Source organism: Diospyros lotus, chromosome 4, assembly GCF_014633365.1.
Source record: "Diospyros lotus cultivar Yz01 chromosome 4, ASM1463336v1, whole genome shotgun sequence".
NCBI lineage: Eukaryota > Viridiplantae > Streptophyta > Magnoliopsida > Ericales > Ebenaceae > Diospyros > Diospyros lotus.
The window spans coordinates 37,407,473-37,426,101 of record NC_068341.1 but is presented as its reverse complement, the minus strand read 5'-3'; the positions used below and the strand labels follow the sequence as shown (position 1 = coordinate 37,426,101).

The window sequence follows — 18,629 nt, the reverse complement described above, 5'->3', positions numbered from 1 at the left end:
TCATGGGACATGATTGATTTTCACTGTCCGAAATCGTGCCATAAGATCCTTGGCTATCGCCAAGTATTGGGCCATGACGTCCTCTCGGGCCTCGAACTCTCCTGTGACCTGCTGCACAATTAAATTCGAGTCAGAATATACCTCCAGATCCCTGACTCCCATCTGTTCCGCTAGTCTGAGCCCGACAATGAGCGTCTCATACTCGGCCTCATTGTTAGAGGCATTGAACTCGAAGTGGAGGGCATACGGCCAAGCCTGGCCATCGGGGCCCTGCAGTAGTAATCCAGCGCCACTGCCTCCGACACTGGAGCTGCCATCTACAGAGAGAGTCCAAGTCTGGGAAATCCCTTCGTCTGCTTCCTCTGGTAGGGTGCCTTCCACGATGAAGTCGGCAAGAGCCTGCGCCTTGATGGCCGGCCGAGGTCGATAGTCGATGTCGAAAGCACTCAGCTCTACTGCCCATTTGAGCATCCTCCCCGATAAGTCCGGCTTTCCCAGCATATGCCTCAGTGGCTGACTTGATAGGACGATAATGTGGTGTGCCTCAAAGTAAGGCCTCAACTTTCGAGCGGAGATGACTAGGGCATAGGCCAACTTTTCTGTTGGAGTGTAACGAATCTCAGCACCAGCCAACCTTTTGCTCACATAATAGACCGACTTTTGGATTTTGTCCTCCTCCCGTACCAAAACCGAACTGACAGCCTCATCTGAGGCAGCTAGATAAATATATAGTGACTCTCCTGGCTGCGGTTTTGCCAGGACTGGGGGGGAGACTAGACATTGTTTCAGCTGCTCAAATGCCTCCTGACATTCCTCTGTCCATGCAAAATTCTGGACTCGAGTCAAGGCCTTAAAGAATGGCAACTGTCTTTCCGCAGATCTTGACAAGAACCTCCCTAATGCTGCTATCCTCCCGGTTAGCCTCTGCACTTCCTTGATACTTCGAGGGGAAGGCATCTCGAGTATGGCCTTTATCTTCGAAGGGTTAGCCTCAATTCCCCGGTAATGCACCATGAACCCCAAGAATTTACCAGCTGTAACCCCGAAGGCACACTTGGCCGGGTTGAGCTTCATCTGATACTGGCGTAAGGTTTTGAGGCACTCCTCCAAGTCGTCCGGATGCTGTTCAGCCAATAGACTCTTGACTAACATGTCATCCACGTAAGCCTCCATGTTTCGACCGAGTTGAGCTTTAAACAGTTTGTTGACTAACCTCTGATATGTAGCTCCAGCGTTCTTCAGCCCAAAGGGCATAACTCGGTAACAATAGGTAGCCTTATCCGTGATGAAGGCGGTCTTTTCCTGATCTTCAGGGTGTAGTGGGATTTGGTGGTACCCCTGGAATGCATCCAGGAAGCTCATTAGCTGACACCCCGTTGTTCTGTCAATCAACGCATCAATCCTGGGCAGAGGGTAACTGTCTTTCGGGCAAGCCTTGTTAAGATCTTTAAAATCAATACAAAGCCTCCATTTTCCCGATCCCTTGGAGACAAGAACCACGTTGGCTAACCACTCTGGGTAGTTGACTTCCCGAATATGATTAGCCTCCATAAGCTTTTCCACCTCCGCCTCTATAGCTTTAGCCCGCTCTGAGGCAAACTTCCTCTTCCTTTGTCTTACCGGCACACAATCCAGGTAGAGCCCCAAGCGATGTGTCATGATCGCTGGGTCTATCCCCGGCATATCTAGGGTATACCATGCAAACACATCTTGATATCGGCGTAGGAGTGAAAGGATCTCGGACCTCAAGGGCTCCTGTAACTTGGCACTGATTCGCACTGTCCGATCGAGCTCTTCCCCAAGTGGGACTTCCTCGAGCTCATCCACTGGCTCTGAAGTCTTAGGCTCTTCCGGACCTTCCAAGATGAAACTAGTAACCACAGTGGGAGGGGCAGCGGAATTCTGTCCCTCCTCCCTTACTGACCTCTGACCTGCTCCTATACTTGGGTCTCTCACCTGTTCCGTCTCCATCTGACCTTGACTAGCTTGAGGGACCGCCTCCTGATTCGGTCCTGAGTCTAACTCTGACCCCTTGGCCATAGTGGCACTCAAAGAGGCCACGTAGCATTCCCTAGCCTGCCGCTGGTCTCCTCTTACCTTGCCAATCCCTCCCGAAGTAGGGAATTTCAACACCATGTGAAACGTACTCGGTACTGCCCTCAAAGCACTAAGCCCAGACCTACCAAGGATCATATTGTACGCCGAGGGCACATCTGCCACCAAAAAATCCAACGTCACTCGGGATTTATGAGGACCACTACCGACCGTCAGGGGCAACCGGATCAAACCTTCAGAATGGATCACCATTCCATCAAAACCCACCAATGGGACACGGACTGGCCTCAGCTGATCGAGCGTGAACCCCATCCCTAGGAATGCCCTCTTGTAGAGAATCTCTGAAGAGCTACCTGGGTCCACGAGGATTCGCCTCATCTCCCACTCTCCCACTTGAGTAGTGATCACCAGAGGGTCCGAATAGCTGGGATAACTCGGAAGATCCTCCTCAGAGAAAGTGATGACCACCCCTTCCTTTACCGTGCTCTTGGGAGCAGTTGAGTGGGACCCTAGAACTGTCCCTGTCGCCAGCGTGTACAAGATAAACTTCTGTCCCCCCTCCTCGGCGGGCTGTTTTCCTTCTCTTCGGGGCGGTGTTCGGCTTCGCTCTCGAAAGCGATCTCGAGTAGGAGACCTCCCTCGATGCTCCGACTTGGATTCTACCTTGCCCGAGCTCGTACCTCCTCGACCCACGAAATCCCGAAGGTATCCTCGGTTGATAAGCTCTTGTATTTCTTCTTTCAGTTGGATGCAATCCTCAGTATCATGACCGTGGTCGAGGTGAAAACGACAATACTTCTTTTTGCTTCGAGTGTTGGGTGGAGATTTCAGCGGGGGAGGACGCCGTAAATAATTCTTATCCTCCAATGCCAGGAGAATCTCTGCTCGACTTGTATTGAGGGGAGTGTAATTCACCGGGCTTCCACGTGCACCCCCAAAACTCGGGCGATCGGGAGCTCGGGAGGGGCGATAGTCCGTCTTCTACTCTGGGGCCGGTTTTTTCTTCTCCTTTTCTCTTTCTTTCCTGTCAGGTTGTTCCACCCGCTTCACCTTCACCACCTCTTCGGCGTTGATGTACTTATTAGCCCGGGCTAAGGCCTCTGTGAAAGTACGAGGTGGAGTCTTGGCTAAAGACTGAGCAAATGGCCCAGCTCTCAAGCAATTCTGAAGAGCCACCATTGCGATTTGCTGGTTAAACTCATCGATACTTAACGCCTCTTTGTTGAACCTAGCTACGAAATCTCTTAGGGATTCACCCTGGTTCTGCTTGATGTTCACCAGAGCCATGGAAGACTTTCGGTGGCGCTTCAAGGGAGCGTAGTGGGCTAAGAAATAGGTCTTCAGCTCTTCCCAGCGGTTGATGGAACGATGGGGAAGGCAGGAGTACCAGGTCCGGGCATGTCCTCCCAAAGTGGCCGAAAATGCCCGGAACCACATCGCTTCCGACCCCGATTGCACCAGCATGTGAGAGGAGAAAAGCTCGACGTGATCATAGGGATCTGTGCTTCCATCATAGAGCTTGATGGAGGGGATACGAAACCTTTCCGGTGGAACCTCCGCCATGATGCCCTTACTCAAGGGTTGGTTAGAGCCGAGGTGGAGCAACTCTTCCTTTCCCTTCTTGAGTTCCTGGACTTGCTTCTCTAAGAAACGCAATCGTCTCTCCTGCGAAGTCCCTCTTTCTCGCGAGGGGGCAGAAGTGGATCCTGCCGCCTCAGAGGAGTGGATTTCCTGACCCATCTGGCGGGATTGACGAGGCTCCCGAGCAGGAGGAGGTGACTGATGCTCCGCCCGCTGAGAGGGCACATGCGAACGATGCTGTTCAGTCTGGTGTAGATAACCAGTCAACAACTCAGTTAGCTGTTGGACCTGGTTTTCCAACCTGGTGAGTCGGTCCTCCGGCATGGGATTGGCTGGAGGTGGTGGATTCTCTCCTTGTTGCGGGGCTTCTAGATTGGCTCCAACTTGGCTGCGAGTCACGTCTCTTCGGGGAGCCATGTGGTTAGTTATGGCAAGGAGTAAAAGTCGTTTGACACTCGCGGAAAGACCGAGGTCCGAGATGAGGAGTTAAAGTCCGAAGCGCGAGGTAGGGAATGAAGAGGCTAGCGAGTATGGACGTCGGCCCCACGGTGGGCGCCAAATGATGATGGTTTTTGGGACCGACCACCACGTGCCACCTCTGCGACCAGACCTCGGGAATGGTACCTCGGACTTGGGGGTGTCAGACCTCGGGTGTTGAACCTGCAAGACAACGGAGGGCCGGGGCTAGGATGATGATGGTTTTTGGGACCGACCACCACGTGCCACTTCTGCGACCGGACCTCGGGAATGGTACCTCGGACTTGGGGGTGTCGGACCTCGGGTGTAGAACCTGCAAGACAACGGAGGGCCGGGGCTAGGATCCCCCGGGGTGGACTCCGATGCTCAAATCAGTAGAGTAAACGCGAGTAGAAGTAAATGAGAGAGCTGTAGAGCCTGAATATACCTGGTGAGAGTCCTTGTCTTTTATAGGCGAACTCGTTTTGGGGTACCCGAGATGAGCGGGCACGACCTCCGATAATCCCAGGCAGGTTGGAACGGGTCTTGCGGTTCGGCTCGGATTTCCCGGGCTCCGCTCTAGAGTGTTGACTTGCCATGTGTCGGTCTCTCAGGTGATCCGTGTGGCAGGTGAGACTATCAGCGCGTAGGGGTATTCTAGTAATTTCAGTTGGTGCCACATCAATTACACATTTTCTTTTCTCTTTCTTATAACCATTATTAACATCTAAATTTTTTAAACTCACATAGTACTTCATGGGATTTTAAAAAAGCCATTGATCACAATAGGAAAGGATGGGGGCAAAGGTCCGATTGCCATATGGACAAAGGTGGGAACTGATATTTTACTCTTGAGTAATGAAATGGTTTTGATGAATGTCTATATGAAAATCAATCTATATGGATTTTGTGAATGAGAAAATGAATTTTTAATATATGAGTTTTGAAGCAAGGTATGAAAACCTATAGAAGAAATATTGAGTATGGTTGAGTGTGATTTGTTTCAAAATATACTTTTGATAATCTCAACTTGTTTTAAAGATAATCAAAATGAGTTTTTAAAGAATCGAATAAGGTTGTTTTGAAAATTCAAGTTTTTCTAAAGAATAGTCGACTATCAGGATCTTTCTGTTGACTATGCTTCAAAATAGTCGACTATTTTTGATGTTCTGTCGACTATTTTAGCATCTGTCGACTATTTTAGCATCTGTTGACTATCGAGTAAAAATAGTCGACTATGCCTTTTGATCTGTCGACTATTTTTGTTCATGAAATTCAAAAATTTCTTCACATTTCAGCAACTGTCGACTATTCAAGTATGTCTGTCGACTATTGGATTTTTGTATTAAAAATAGTCGACTATCAGTATATGTCTGTCGACTATTCTTTAGTTTTACTTGTAAAAATAGTTGACTAATCTTTTCTTCTGTCGACTATTATGTTTCACAAATTTTATAACGGCTAGTTTTTCAACTCCAACGGTCACAAAAACGGCTAGTTTCTTCTTCAATCCTTATGGATGCTTATATATACAACTCATGGATGATCAAGGAGTGGCTAATGAACGGAAACGAGATGATCTAGCAATTGCAAATAATTTTATTCGAGCTTACAGTGTTTGGGCTTTCATTGTTTTATTTTTCTCTCCAAGGCTTGGCTGTTCTATCATTGTAAATTTATTGTTAAGCCTTGTTTTTCATTGTGAGAGAACTTGTAACTAAGAGTGTTAACTCTTAGCTTATCTCTTTCATTTGTATTGTTTCTATTTTCCTAGCTTGTGTAGCTAGAGGGCCCATTAAATTGGGAGGTTGTATTTCCTAGCTTGTGTAGCTAGAGGGCCTACTTGTGTAAGTAGGAGGTTTTAGTGAATTGGTTTAAAATCCTTAGTGGGAGCTAAGGTAGTGGATTAGGCTTGGTTTAAGCCGAACCACTATAAATCTTTTGTGTCTTTTATTCTTCTTGCTTTACATTTATCATCTCATATGTTCTATGTTTTAAGTCACTAAAACCTCAATTGGGTCAAAAAGTTTTCAAGTTTCTACCAAGTTTTTAATTATACCAATTCACCCCCCCTATTGGTGTGTGCCATAGCATCTCTCGATCTAACAGGAACATCTTCATCACACAAGATGTCAAGAAATGGGTTGCACAATGAGAGATATGACATAAGAGATTGGAAAATCATGGAGAGAAAGGAAATGGAGTGTCAAGCAAACAGAAGGAACCTATGTCGTAGATGATCAATAAGGAAAAGAGCCGTTTGTCACCAATTGCACCTTAGAGTGAGTTTGCAAGTTCACTGAAAGAGTCATGTGACATTTCCAGCTACCACTAAAGGTAGAGTCTCTATCATGTGACATTCACTAAAAGAGTCATGTGACATTCACAACGTTTCTTTCTCTCATTCCATCTCTCTTTCTTTATATAGCAAAGCCTATTTTGGGGTGATTCTTTTGTCCAACCACCAACATTCGCTAGGCTTTAATCAGGTTCATTGTCAAGCCACCTCTAGTTTGTTGGGATGTTTGAAAAACTTTAAAGATTCCTAAGGTTTAATTGAAATTTAAACCCAAAGATTGATAAAGTTTAGAAAAATTCTATGGATAATGCTATACGAACAGAAATTTGGACCGAAAGTTAAACAACTCCAATAAATCGCAATATGTTCAACAGTAATTTATCGTGGAAATTTAAATTTTCAGAAAGCCTGCCTACTAACTCTCCCTCACTCTCAGACTCTCTCTACTAGGAGTGTTCGCGGTGCGATTTGACCAGTCTGAATCATTTTCAGTACGCCAAACCGTTAATGCAGTTTTTCAACCAAACCAGATCGCGGTCTGGTTTGTGTTCAGCCAAACCGCACCAAACCAAACCGCATTTGCGGTTTGGTTTGGTGCGGTTTACCGCAATTTGAAATGCTATTTAAAATCACTAAAAAAAATATTTAAAAATGGTAAATAAAGACACAAATATTGATAAATAAAGACAATTAAATGTAAATAAATAGGAACAAAAAATAAAGACAAAATAGTGTAAAAAATAAATAGGATGGGCTGCCAATTATTAGATTTTTATAATAATAATTTTTTTATAATTTTTATTATTATTTTCTTGGGCGATTCGGTTTAAAACTGAACCGCAAACTGTCCAAACCGCAAACCGCGCGGTTTGGACAGAATCCAAACCGTTTTCGACCACAAAAAAAAAAAAATCGATCGGATCAATTTGGTTCGGTTCGATTTGGCCGATTTTCGCGATGCACTGATTTGTTTGAACACCTCTACTCTCCACCCTCTCACTCTCTTCCACCGAGACATTGATTGACTTTCACTTTCCTTCTCACTCTCACTTTTTCTAACCCACTTCTCACTCTCACTCTCTCTCTCACCTCCCAGCTCAGAAACCCACTTCTCACTCACTTTCTCTCTCTCTGTATCACTCTCCCACCTCCCTAATCAGAAACCCATTTTCAGTCATCACCTAAATCCTCACTACTCTCACTCTCTGTATCACTATCCCACCTCCGAAATTGGAAACCCACTTCGTCGATCTCTCACAGCAGCAGCTGGTGACTACGTACGATTCCTGATCTCCACTGGTATGTGGATTTACATCGTCCAAATATGTATTCACTCTGTATTTATTTAGATCTGTTGATTGCTTGTTAAATGTGAAGCTTTGTTAATTATATCGTCCAAATCTTTGTTGGCTTGTATCATTGGGTTATTTCTTTGTTTTGCTATGGTCTCTCAACTATAACATTTGTTTTAATTTTATTTTTTTAGATCTTATGTTGCATTATTTATTCTACATCAATCAGTTTTCTTTTCATTTTTTTGACAGGTTGCTTTGTGTATTTCTAAGGCTATTAGAAATTACAAAGAACTTGAAGATTTATGGTTTATGTCATAACGAATTTTTTTTTTAAACAATTCTAAAGATTCACAGTCAATGATCTATATTTAGTGGATCAAAATTTTTAAAAAAATATTTTAAAGAAGATTCACAACCAATGATAATAATAAATATTAAAGAATACAAACAAAATTGATGTTATGGAGAATGAACAATGATACGTGAGATAGGATGAGATTATATTGAAATTAAGAATCAAAATTATCTGGATATAATGTTGGGATTAATGAAGGGGTTAATATGGTTCATAACAAGTGGCATCATAGAATTATTACTATGTTTTATTGACATATTTATTTTCTATTTTTTTAACATACTTTTTTCAATCTCATGTAATGTTTAATCATATTTTTTACATACTTTACTTGCATATAAATGAGAGGATATTGACAATGTTAAAACATTTTAGGAACAATCATTTTAGAAAATCATATTTTCAAATTTGATTGTTTTAATTAAAATGACTTCTAACTTGCAAATGGATGAAGTTTCGATCAATTCTTCTACCTCTCGTCAAGGAATAATGTGTGAACATGGTGTACTTGTTTGGTGCTATGCATAATGGATTAAATCTAATTCTTGAAGGAAATTCTAGCGAAGTCGATTTTGGAAGATAAATTATCTTATAAATGAAAAAACTTTTAATTAACATGGAATTGATTGTTGGATGATTTTGATAGACAGAATAATGATTGCAGATGGTTTTAACGGATCGATGATGGATCGTAATGGCTGTCTTGAATTATGTTTTAGCAATTATGCATATTTTCAAGTGAAATATGCTTTGAATGCAAAGTTTGAGGATTTAAAGATAATCGAAGACTCAACGTGTACAAAGGAATGTGAGCAAAAATTGCCAGTTGTTGATGTGTTTGTGGCCAATATTTGCTTATGAAGCACCTGTATTTCCTTGTCTATTGCTTATTGGAGTAGTTGTGGCTACATGTTGCTGGTAAAAACCACTGCTAATGTGAAAAATACTTTGTTTTTGTCATATTATGGAAAGTACTCTTCTTGTTAACAGCACTAATGTCTCCATAAAATGGAAGTTGATACTTGAAGCTGGCTTGCTTGTCCCATAGTGTGGTTGACCGGATGCTATGAGAATTAAAGTTGGTGTTAGGTCTTTTATGTTGTTTTTCAATTGTTTTTGTGCTTGAGCTTGAATTCTTGTCTGAGGCTGATGCCATTAGTATTGCACCAATAACAAGACCTTGATATATAAGATTTGATGTTTGTGTTTTATGTTTTCAACAGGTACTTAAAACTATTACAATTTCTTTTTTTTTATTTTGTCTCAATAAGATAGAATTTTATTACAAAATACAGAAACATCATCTTTTTTGGATTGGTAAGAAAGACTTCTATTATAGAAAGACAAAAGTTTCAATTTTATTAATCAACCTGAGGCATGCTAATGTGAAAAATAAACCATGCCCACAAACCAAAATAAAGAAACAATTCTTAACATCAAACCCTATTACCTTAAAAATATTTTAATCTTAAGCTTATAAATGCATGTGAACTCAATATTTCATCAGCAATACGAACTTGCTCAAACTTATAAGCACAGAAAGAGATACCATTTATACATAAACTGTATCTTCAAGAAAAATATCCATCAAACAGCATATTGCTCGAACCACCTTTCTTCTAGCCCCAAAAAGCATAAGAAACAAAAAAAGCAAAATATCCACCAAACAAAAGGAATAATAAAAAAGAAATTCAGTATATTCATAAGTAGAAAGATGAATGTGCATAAGTAGAAATTCAGTATAGTCATATGCAATAACATCTCTAAATTCTAAGAATGTGAAAATCCACTGAAATACACCATCACTCATAAAGCTAAAATCACAGCCTCTAGCTATCCTAATCACATCATCACCACATAAGAAAGCTACCAATGATACCAAAATCCACAACATGTTCAGTAGAACATCCGTCTGAGACAACAAGCAACACTAGTTACCAATTGAGAACTTCAAATCATCTGGATCAAGTGAGCCCTGCAAAAAAAAAAAAAAAGGAATAAAATTTTAAAATCTTCATGGAGTAAGCCTAATTACCATAGACCCATCATGTACTGATGTAATGCTCTAATTATTTCCACAAATCTCTACTATGACAAACAAAAACCACATCACCAAAAATAAAGATGAACAAGACCCAAATTCAAGCACTTGCCAAGAGAAGCTTGTGTGTTGTAAGATTAACCTAGTTTTTAAAACATGGATTCCAGTTCCTAAAAGCCTTAAGAACAAAATTGCAACTAGATACATGAACATAACATTTATAAAAAAGAGAACCAAAACGCTATATCTCCAGAAAATAACAAGGAAATAAGCACCCAAACTTCTTGTCATCACAGTAAATTGGGAGGTGATTCTTTTAAAACAAAGAACCAAATATACTTTTGAGATCTAAAAAAAAAAAAATTAAAACTAATGATATAGTTGAAAAACCATAGCAAATGAAAGAAATAACCCAGTAACTACAAACCAATAAAGATTTGGATGATGTAATTAACAAAGCTTCACATTCAACAAACAATCAATAGATCTAAACAAATACAAAGTGAATACATATTTGGACGATGTAAAGCCACGTACCAGTGGAGATCAGGAATCGTAGTCACCTGCTGTTGTTGTGAGTGATCGGTGAAGTGGGTTTCTGAGTCTTCGCATTGCAGGTGATATAGAGAAGTTATCGTACGTGAGTTTCTGAGAAATGAGGAGAAAGCTGACTGAAAATGGGTTTCTAATTTCGGAGGTGGGAGAGTGATACAAAGAGTGGGAGTGAAATAGTGAGAGTGAGAGTGAAAGGAAATTTCAGCGTCTCGGTGAAAGAGAGAGTGAGGTGAGAGTGAAATAGATTAGGGGGTAAAATTGTCTTTTACATCAAAGGTTAATATGGTAATTTGACCAGAGTTGTCTAACTTTCAGTTTAAGTTTCTGTCCGTCTAGCATAATCCAAATTCTATTTGCAGTCACATCTTTTGCTCTTCACACATACGTACTTTTTAGTAAAATTCAATATGATTAAAGTAACCTCAAATGGAAACCCATTTTTACACTTCATTATTCTAAATATGCAATCACAACTCACTCACCATCACAACCATTTTCTCTGTTATTTTCCCTCTATTCATTTTTTCTTTCACACGGGAATGAGTTGTGCCATGAATAATTACACTCGAATGGTGATGACATGAAAGGAATAGGATGAGAAAGAGAATGATTTAGAAGAACAACAGTGGCAATCGATTGAAAATGGACTCTTGTCCTGGGGGGTCAGGAGAATCCCAAACCCTAGAGTTTAGGAGAAGTCTCTCGAACTCTAAAGTTTGAGAATTTTACTTTTTCTCGAATTCTATTGTATTTATTTTTTTTGCTTTCACATGCAGAATGAGTGAATGATCAAGAAAATTTAGAGAGTGAAATCGCTTTGGCAATTGATAAGATTTGGGTTGAAGAAAGAAGAACCCAAATCTAGGTTTGAGAAGAGAGAGAAGATAAATAAAAAAAATAATGATGAATAATAAAAGAAAAAAAAAGAAGAAAAATTTATTGTCGTCTTTGCCATCTCTACTGATCCTGTCAGTCTCACCCATTTGAAGACAAAGAAATAAGGGAGGGATTTGAGAAAAGCAAGAAACAAAAATGGAAAATGAGAAAAAAAGGTTTAGGGATACATAAATATATTTTTGACAAAAGTTGAAGGACACATTTGAAATTACAACAAAAAAAAGTAAATAGAATAGTTTTAAAATAGAAGAAACATAATTTAAACATTGAATCTAGTGAAAAAATTGACTTAATTTATAATAAATTTAAATGGTTCTTTTAAATTTATCTTTTTGTAAAAGAATCCTAATTATGAGATTAGTTTTTGTTTTAAATCCATATAGTTGATATTGTTTTAACAAATTCTTATAAATTGATGATATCTTCATAGATATTCCTTATAAGAGTTTGTTCCATTGAATTTTTTTTATAAATTTGTTTTTAGTTTTGAACTCAGATTTGGGTTAAAGAAAGAATAATTTAAATCTAGATTTGAGAAAAGAGATAAAAAAATGAATAAGAAGATGATGATGAATAATAAAAGAAGAAAAAGACTTATTGTTGTCTTTATAGTCTTGTCACTATCACTCATTTGAGGACAAAAAAAAAAAAAGAGGAGGGATTTGAGAAGAGTGAGAAACAAAAATAGAAAATGAGAAAAAAAAGTTTAAAGATACATAAATATATTTTTGATAAAAGTTTAGGAAAATATTTGAAATTATAAAAAAATGTAAAAGTTCATATAGGCAGGCATGGATAAGGAGGGTGTATTAGATTAGATTAAAAGATAGTTGTGAAGTCCAGGCGTCCAGATGCGACGGCGACGAAAGCCAAGCCAAGCTGGCTGACCCTGACTTTTCACCCCCAACATTTGCAGTTGCAGACCTAATAAACAGTTTATAGATCTCTCATCCCGATCCCATCCTGCCCTAATTTCCTTCTTCCCAACCCGAACATCCACGTACATTCAATGGGACTCTTCGCCTACGCCTTGGCCGGCGGCAGCTTCGTCTTCATCGGCGCCTGGGAATCTCTCATCTCGTTCCCCCAGAACCAGAGGTCCGCATCTTCGGCAACAACGGCTCAACAACCTTCTCAGAGAACGAAGACGAGGACGACGTCTTCTGCTTCTTCATCGATTACCTCCGTATCCGTCTGTTTCGTTTCCTTCTTCTTCATCTTGAACTCTCTAATTTCCATGTTCGATGCTCTCAAATCTCGAGATCGGACCGGTTTGGTGCTCCAGCTGGAGGTAATCGCGATTGCTTCGCTTTTCTTTCTCTACTCCATGCTAGGTCTCTTGTCGCACTTCAAGAATTCAATCCTGCTGCCTTCGTCGATCCTCAATTTACTGTGTCTGTTCGCCTTTTTCGAGGAATTCTTTTTGTTTTACCTTCAGAGAAAGGACACGAGCGGAATCGAGAACCGGTACTTCGATCTCTTGCTTGTTCCAATAGGGATTTGTGTGTTCTCAACGATTCTCGAATTGAAAACCCCCAAATCAAAATTTTCGAGGACGGCCCGTGGAATTGGGTTGATTTTGCATGGGATGTGGCTTGTTCAAATGGGCTTTTCGTTTTTCTCCGACGCAATGGCGCATGGTTGTTCTTTGCACGAGAAGAGCAGAGGGAATTATACGGTGAAGTGTAAGGGGCACCCCGAATATCACCGGGGCCGAGCAATTGCGACGCTTCAGTTCAATTGCCATCTTGCTCTGCTTGTGGTTTTCATTGTCGGGGCATACTCAATTATCTGTAGAAAGACTGGAATTGAAGGTGATTTAATGCAGTATAGGCCTCTTGGTGCTGAAATGCAGCAGTTGGATGGCCAGGCTCGGTTCACTTTGGATTCTGATGATGACAATGAGGATGGTATTAGGGAAGAAGGGAATCTGGAAGACCAGAAGACTGTTGTAGTGGTGCCTGGATCAGAGATGAATGGTCACGATTCTCACTGAAGAGGTACTTGTAGTGATTTTGTTTCTATAGATGAACTAATTCCATATTCTTTTATTTGTCTGTGGTTAGTGCAAAGAGCTTGGTTGTATAAATCAATTGCTAAAAACCTTTTCTTTGTTTTTGGTCAAAACTACGACTCTACATGTAGAATATCGTGCAACTGTTCTTGTAATATTTGAATATGGTGTCTCTTATTCAGATGCTCTCTCTCTCCTCTCTCTCTCTCTCTCTTTCTAGATTGGGCCCTTCCCCAGCTCTACTCCTACACCGTCCCTACCTATCTATGCGAACCCATCACATTTGTTTGAGGGATTTCAGAGTTCGGTAGGCTATGCTCATTCCAGGGCAGTGGGCAAATCCTGGGGTTATGAAAACTCAGTTTTACATTGCTATAAAGGAAATTAAACCATGAAAAAAATTACATTGTTGTCCTCAAGACAGTTTGGATACATCAGGGGAAAATGTTAGCCAGCATAGTGGATTTAGAAGGGGAAAGGAGGGGAAATGTCTGCATAACTATTGTTTTTTTTCAACATGGTAGAAGTTTCACATGGTGGATTCAGGATTTCCCAGGTAAACATTACACAAGAATTATTCTGATAGTTTAAAGTTGTTTTCAATATTTTGTAAAACATAAAGATATAGCTGTTGTATCAGATTCCTTGTCCATTCTTATTCTTGGTTCTTCATTCAGTAATTGCATGTGTTTTAGCTATGGGAAAGCTAGCAGTTGGACAGTGTGTTCAAATTCTTGGGGTCTAGTGGATGCTTGGTTCATTCATTATCCATATCACCCTTAACCCCATTAGGTGGAGTCTGTTACATGGATTTTTACTCTCCAATCATATCTATTCATGGTCATATTTCTGCAAGAAAAGAAAACATCGTACATGTTAGGTGTTAGATGTATGGTTGTATGGTTGGAGAAAAAATCTTGTTGGGTGGGGGTGGGCATGGGTAGGGGTAGGGCCCCTTGACACATAACTTGCCTTTGCCAACCCTACTTGTTCCTCTATATTAGCAAAATCTCCCCTATTTCTAAAAGACAGGAGAAGGGGCATAACCTGTGATTTTCTCTTATTTGGTGAAATCCCAAGGTAGTTAAGTTAGTTTAATAATGTATCCCCACTTTCCTAATTGTCTGAAATAACAAAGGCTGGTCTTTTGACTCCATGACATGTAAGATGGCTTCCTTCTCTTCTTGAAACTAATGAGTCTGAAGACCATTTTACAGGAACAACAGCAGCATACCAAGCCTTTATCCACTATGTTGGTTCCGCCTCTAAAAACCCATCTGAATGGATAATTTTTTCTTGCACATCACTATTCGACCAGGGTTTTCTATATCTGTTAACCTTGTATTTTTCCTGTGAAACCTTTCAATCTTAATTTATCCCCCTTCCCTCGGATGATTGCTGCACAGGAGGAGTTTGGGGAGTTCTTCACTTCCTATTCCTGATCTCCCCTGATATATGTAATCAGTCATCCTTGTGACTCACACTAGTATTAGAAACCTATGGCTCTGCTTGCAAACATCTTTTTAGCTGTTCTTTTGCTGAAGAAACGTTAAAAAGTTGTTTCCATAATGTGCGTGTTTGTGTATGTATATATTTGCTTGAATGAAGCAAGCTTTTTTGGATAAAAAATGTAAAAATAGATAAAAAGCAAGAAACATGAAAACTGATATTTTTCTTTTTGCCTTTTTTCCCGTTATAGCAGAAGAGAGATACAATATTTTACAATTTTGTGCAATTTATTATCATCACAAGTACTTTCATGTTATCTAAGAGAATTGATATCATTTTCTGTAACATACTACTAAAATAAAGGTAAGGTAAAAGTAAAAACTTTTTTTTCTGCAGTTACCGGATACTCTATCCTCAATCCTCGCTAAGTGGGGCCATATTCTTAAGCCAATTGTTTTTAACCATATGGAGCCTAAGGTGGATTGTAGTCTGAAGGAAGGTATCCTAAAGTGGTCGTGTGCATCTTAGAAGTTTACAGATGCTCACACACACGTTATATATATTGAAGAACATTATATGGAATAAACTTTGTGTGCTTATTATGCTTGAAACCAATAGGTTGACCCCTCAGCTAAGATAGTGATAAATCGAGAGGCTGCAGTTGGACTGTTAAGTACCTGTTCAAAAATACTAGCAGACCACCTAGGAGACAGCATTCAGAAGATTTTGGCTTTGTGGAGGGGCGGATCTAGGAATTTGGGAGGGAGGGGGGGGGGGGGGGGGGGTTGACATTTAAAAAGTTAATGTAATAAAATTTTTATGTAACTAAAAAATTAGTATAATAAATTTTCACTAAAATTGTGCTTGACGAAATTATGAGACAAAAAATTCATTAAATTTGTGATAGGTTGATTTTGCTCACTATGAATTGAAGTACTTTCACTAGTGTGATGATCTCTTTTTCTGAAAAAACATAACAATATTTTTTCTTTCTTCGCAAAAAGTTGTTTCATCATAAATTCTAAGATGCACAAATAAAAAATAGTACAATTCAATAATCGAATAATTAAAATATTTAACTCAAAATTTGAGGCAAATGCAAGGCCAATACAACAACGGTATTTCTAGAGTTTAAATAAGAGAAGACAAAAATATGGTTGATTCAAGTATTCAATAACATATTCACAATAACAAATTCTAGGTTTCCAGCCATGTCAATTCCTAAGTTCCTAACTAAATGCAATAGTCAAATAGGTAAGCAGACACAAAATTAGCAAAAAATCACTTATTTAAAATTGTTGAAAAAATGTTGCGATTTTAACAACAAATCAAGCATAAACAAGGAAAAAAAATATGGGTGAAAAATAGAAAAGCTATCTAGAATTAGTCATCAATCGAGCGAATCAAAGAATTGAAAGAGAGAAAACATACCTGGGCTCAAATGATGCAAATCTGGAAGTTTGGGGGGGGGGGGGGGGGGAGTAAAACGAAGACCTGAATCAGAGGGCAGCGAGCAAGAAGGCGAAGCCGACTAGATGAGCGAACGTGGGGGCGAGGGCAAGCGAGAGTAAGAGAGAGGCAGTCAGGCAGAGAACGAGAGGAAGCGAGGGCGAGCAAGAGCAAGAGAGGCAGAGAGCGAGGGTGAGAGGTAACGAGGGCGAGCGAGAGCAAGAGAGAGGCAAAGAGCGAGGGCGAGCATGAGCGGACGAGCAAGAGAAGAGGGGCAGAAAGCGAGAGGTAGCGAGGGTGAGCCGTGAGCGAGAGTGAGGTCGAGAGAGGAATGAGAAGAGAAGGGTTTACAGGAAAATGGGCTGGGTTAGGAAAAATTAGAGTGGGCTAGAGTGAGTTTGGGCTGGGCTAATACTAAATAATCAAAAAATTTACTCTATCAATTTAACTTTTGTTGTGGGCTACCCTAGGCTTTAGCCTAGGGCAGCTCACACATGGATCCGCCCCTGGCTTTGTGAACAACTTTATTAGATATTGTATGTTCTGTGTGGCTCTGAAAAGCCACTTTCTTTTTATTCCCTTACGTATTTTAGTACATGCATCTATTTATTCCTATTTCTGTATGGATTTGAATGTGCTTCAGTTCTACTTGGTATCGTTGGTGCAGTGATAAATACTTGGCTGCCTAACACGAGGGTTATCCCGAGGTGCATAGCTTAACATTAGGTATTGAAGTTGCTTTAGTGTCATGGTCCTAGGGTTTAGCCTAGGACTACTAGAATGGAAATCGAAAGGATCCGATACAGTTAAGTTCAAGAACAAAATATATAGAGGGAAAATTGAAGAAGAATGGGGGGAGAAATTAGAGAGAATTGAGGGAGAATGACAAAAGAATGAGAGAGAGAGAGAGAGATTGGAGAGAAATTTTGGGAGAGAATTGAGAATTCAATTATCAAAATTAGCATAAGTATTCCTCATATTACAATGGCCTTTTATAGGCATTATTAGCTTCTAGCTAATTGCATAACAGCACCCATGTGCTTTTAATCACTAACTAAAATATTTCATAACAAACTAATATAAGCCTATTATAATATTACCCCTTTATTATATTTCTATTACAATATTACCCTTTTAATCTTCCTAGGGACATGACAATTTCCCCGCTTTGAAACATGTCTTGTCCCCCAGACATGCCAAACCTTCACAACTTCCATTATGCTTTTTTATTTTTTTATCTTTTCTTCCACAACTTAGATGGAGAAATTTTGAGGACATCATTCATTGCCAATGGAATGATCTCAGGTGACTTTTGCTTTCCATGCATTGTATGAGTCTTCTCGCTACTAGTACCACTATAAGCAAACACCATACCATTAATTCCTTGCTTGGCTGCAACATCAATTCCAGTCTTCAATGCTCCCTTCAATAAGGGTGACAAAAATTCTAATCGGCTAGCTATAGCAACAACGAACAAAGCAGCAACAACTTAGTTCTTCCTGGCCAAACTCTCGACAGCAACATGGTGACACAATTTAGGATTAACGAGACTTCCTCCTGCTAGTGCTGTCTTCACCTTATCATTAGCTAACCAAAACCATAGGCAATGGAACCTTATCATTAGGAACTCCACCACCCATTCCCTTTCTTATAGAATTCTGATCTTGAACACCCTCCAATCCTTCAGTCCATGCACTAGTCAACAAAGGTAACGAATTGGCCTTGGCTTCCTCGGTCACTTCATCAAATGCTACCTCATTTTCTTTTTGCAGCATTTCAATAGGTGCATTTTGCGGTCTTATTTTTTCTTCAAACTTCTCAAGCGTTGTTGCATAATTCATCTCCAATTCCAGCAATTCCTTGTGGCCTTACGTTATTCATGTCATCTGATTGATTGCATCAATCATCTCTTGTTTTTGATATCATCTGAAACATCCTCATCAAAAACTACTTTTCCCAACGAATCTGATTGTTCCTTTGTACCTGTTGTCCTAGCCACCGGATTGTTACAGCTTCCCTTTAGAAATGCCAATATCATTTTCGATATTGCAATCTAGTGTTCTAAAAATCAGCCTAGGCGGCCGCCCTGAATATGGCCTAGTCGGCCCCTCTAGGTGCCAACCCGATTAATGGGGCAATGGCGGCGCCTAGCCGCTTGGGATGCCTAATTTTTGGGTTTAAAT

At 40.2% G+C, this 18,629-nt stretch overlaps 2 protein-coding genes across 4 annotated transcripts; one reads left to right on the top strand and one right to left on the bottom strand.

Moving 5' to 3' along the window:
• LOC127799823 (uncharacterized) lies at window positions 1–3,234 on the bottom strand. The gene is made up of 2 exons (XM_052334041.1): window positions 3,041–3,234; window positions 1–2,944 (listed from the first exon to the last, which is right to left on the bottom strand). Exons 1-2 carry the CDS (start codon window positions 3,232–3,234, stop codon window positions 1–3), a joined length of 3,138 nt encoding a protein of 1,045 aa, XP_052190001.1.
• Window positions 3,235–12,349: 9,115 nt separating this feature from the next.
• Window positions 12,350–15,408, top strand: LOC127800303 (uncharacterized). Of its 3 annotated transcripts, none has more exons than XM_052334847.1 (2): window positions 12,350–13,534; window positions 15,394–15,408. In XM_052334847.1, the coding sequence occupies exon 1, from the start codon at window positions 12,544–12,546 to the stop codon at window positions 13,528–13,530; it is 987 nt and encodes a 328-aa protein (XP_052190807.1). In that variant the 5' UTR covers window positions 12,350–12,543; the 3' UTR covers window positions 13,531–13,534; window positions 15,394–15,408. The 3 variants fall into 3 exon arrangements, with proteins under 3 accessions (XP_052190807.1, XP_052190805.1, XP_052190806.1); XM_052334845.1 differs by lacking the exon at window positions 15,394–15,408 and adding an exon at window positions 14,766–15,050; XM_052334846.1 differs by lacking the exon at window positions 15,394–15,408 and adding an exon at window positions 13,769–14,246.
• Window positions 15,409–18,629: the final 3,221 nt, after the last annotated feature.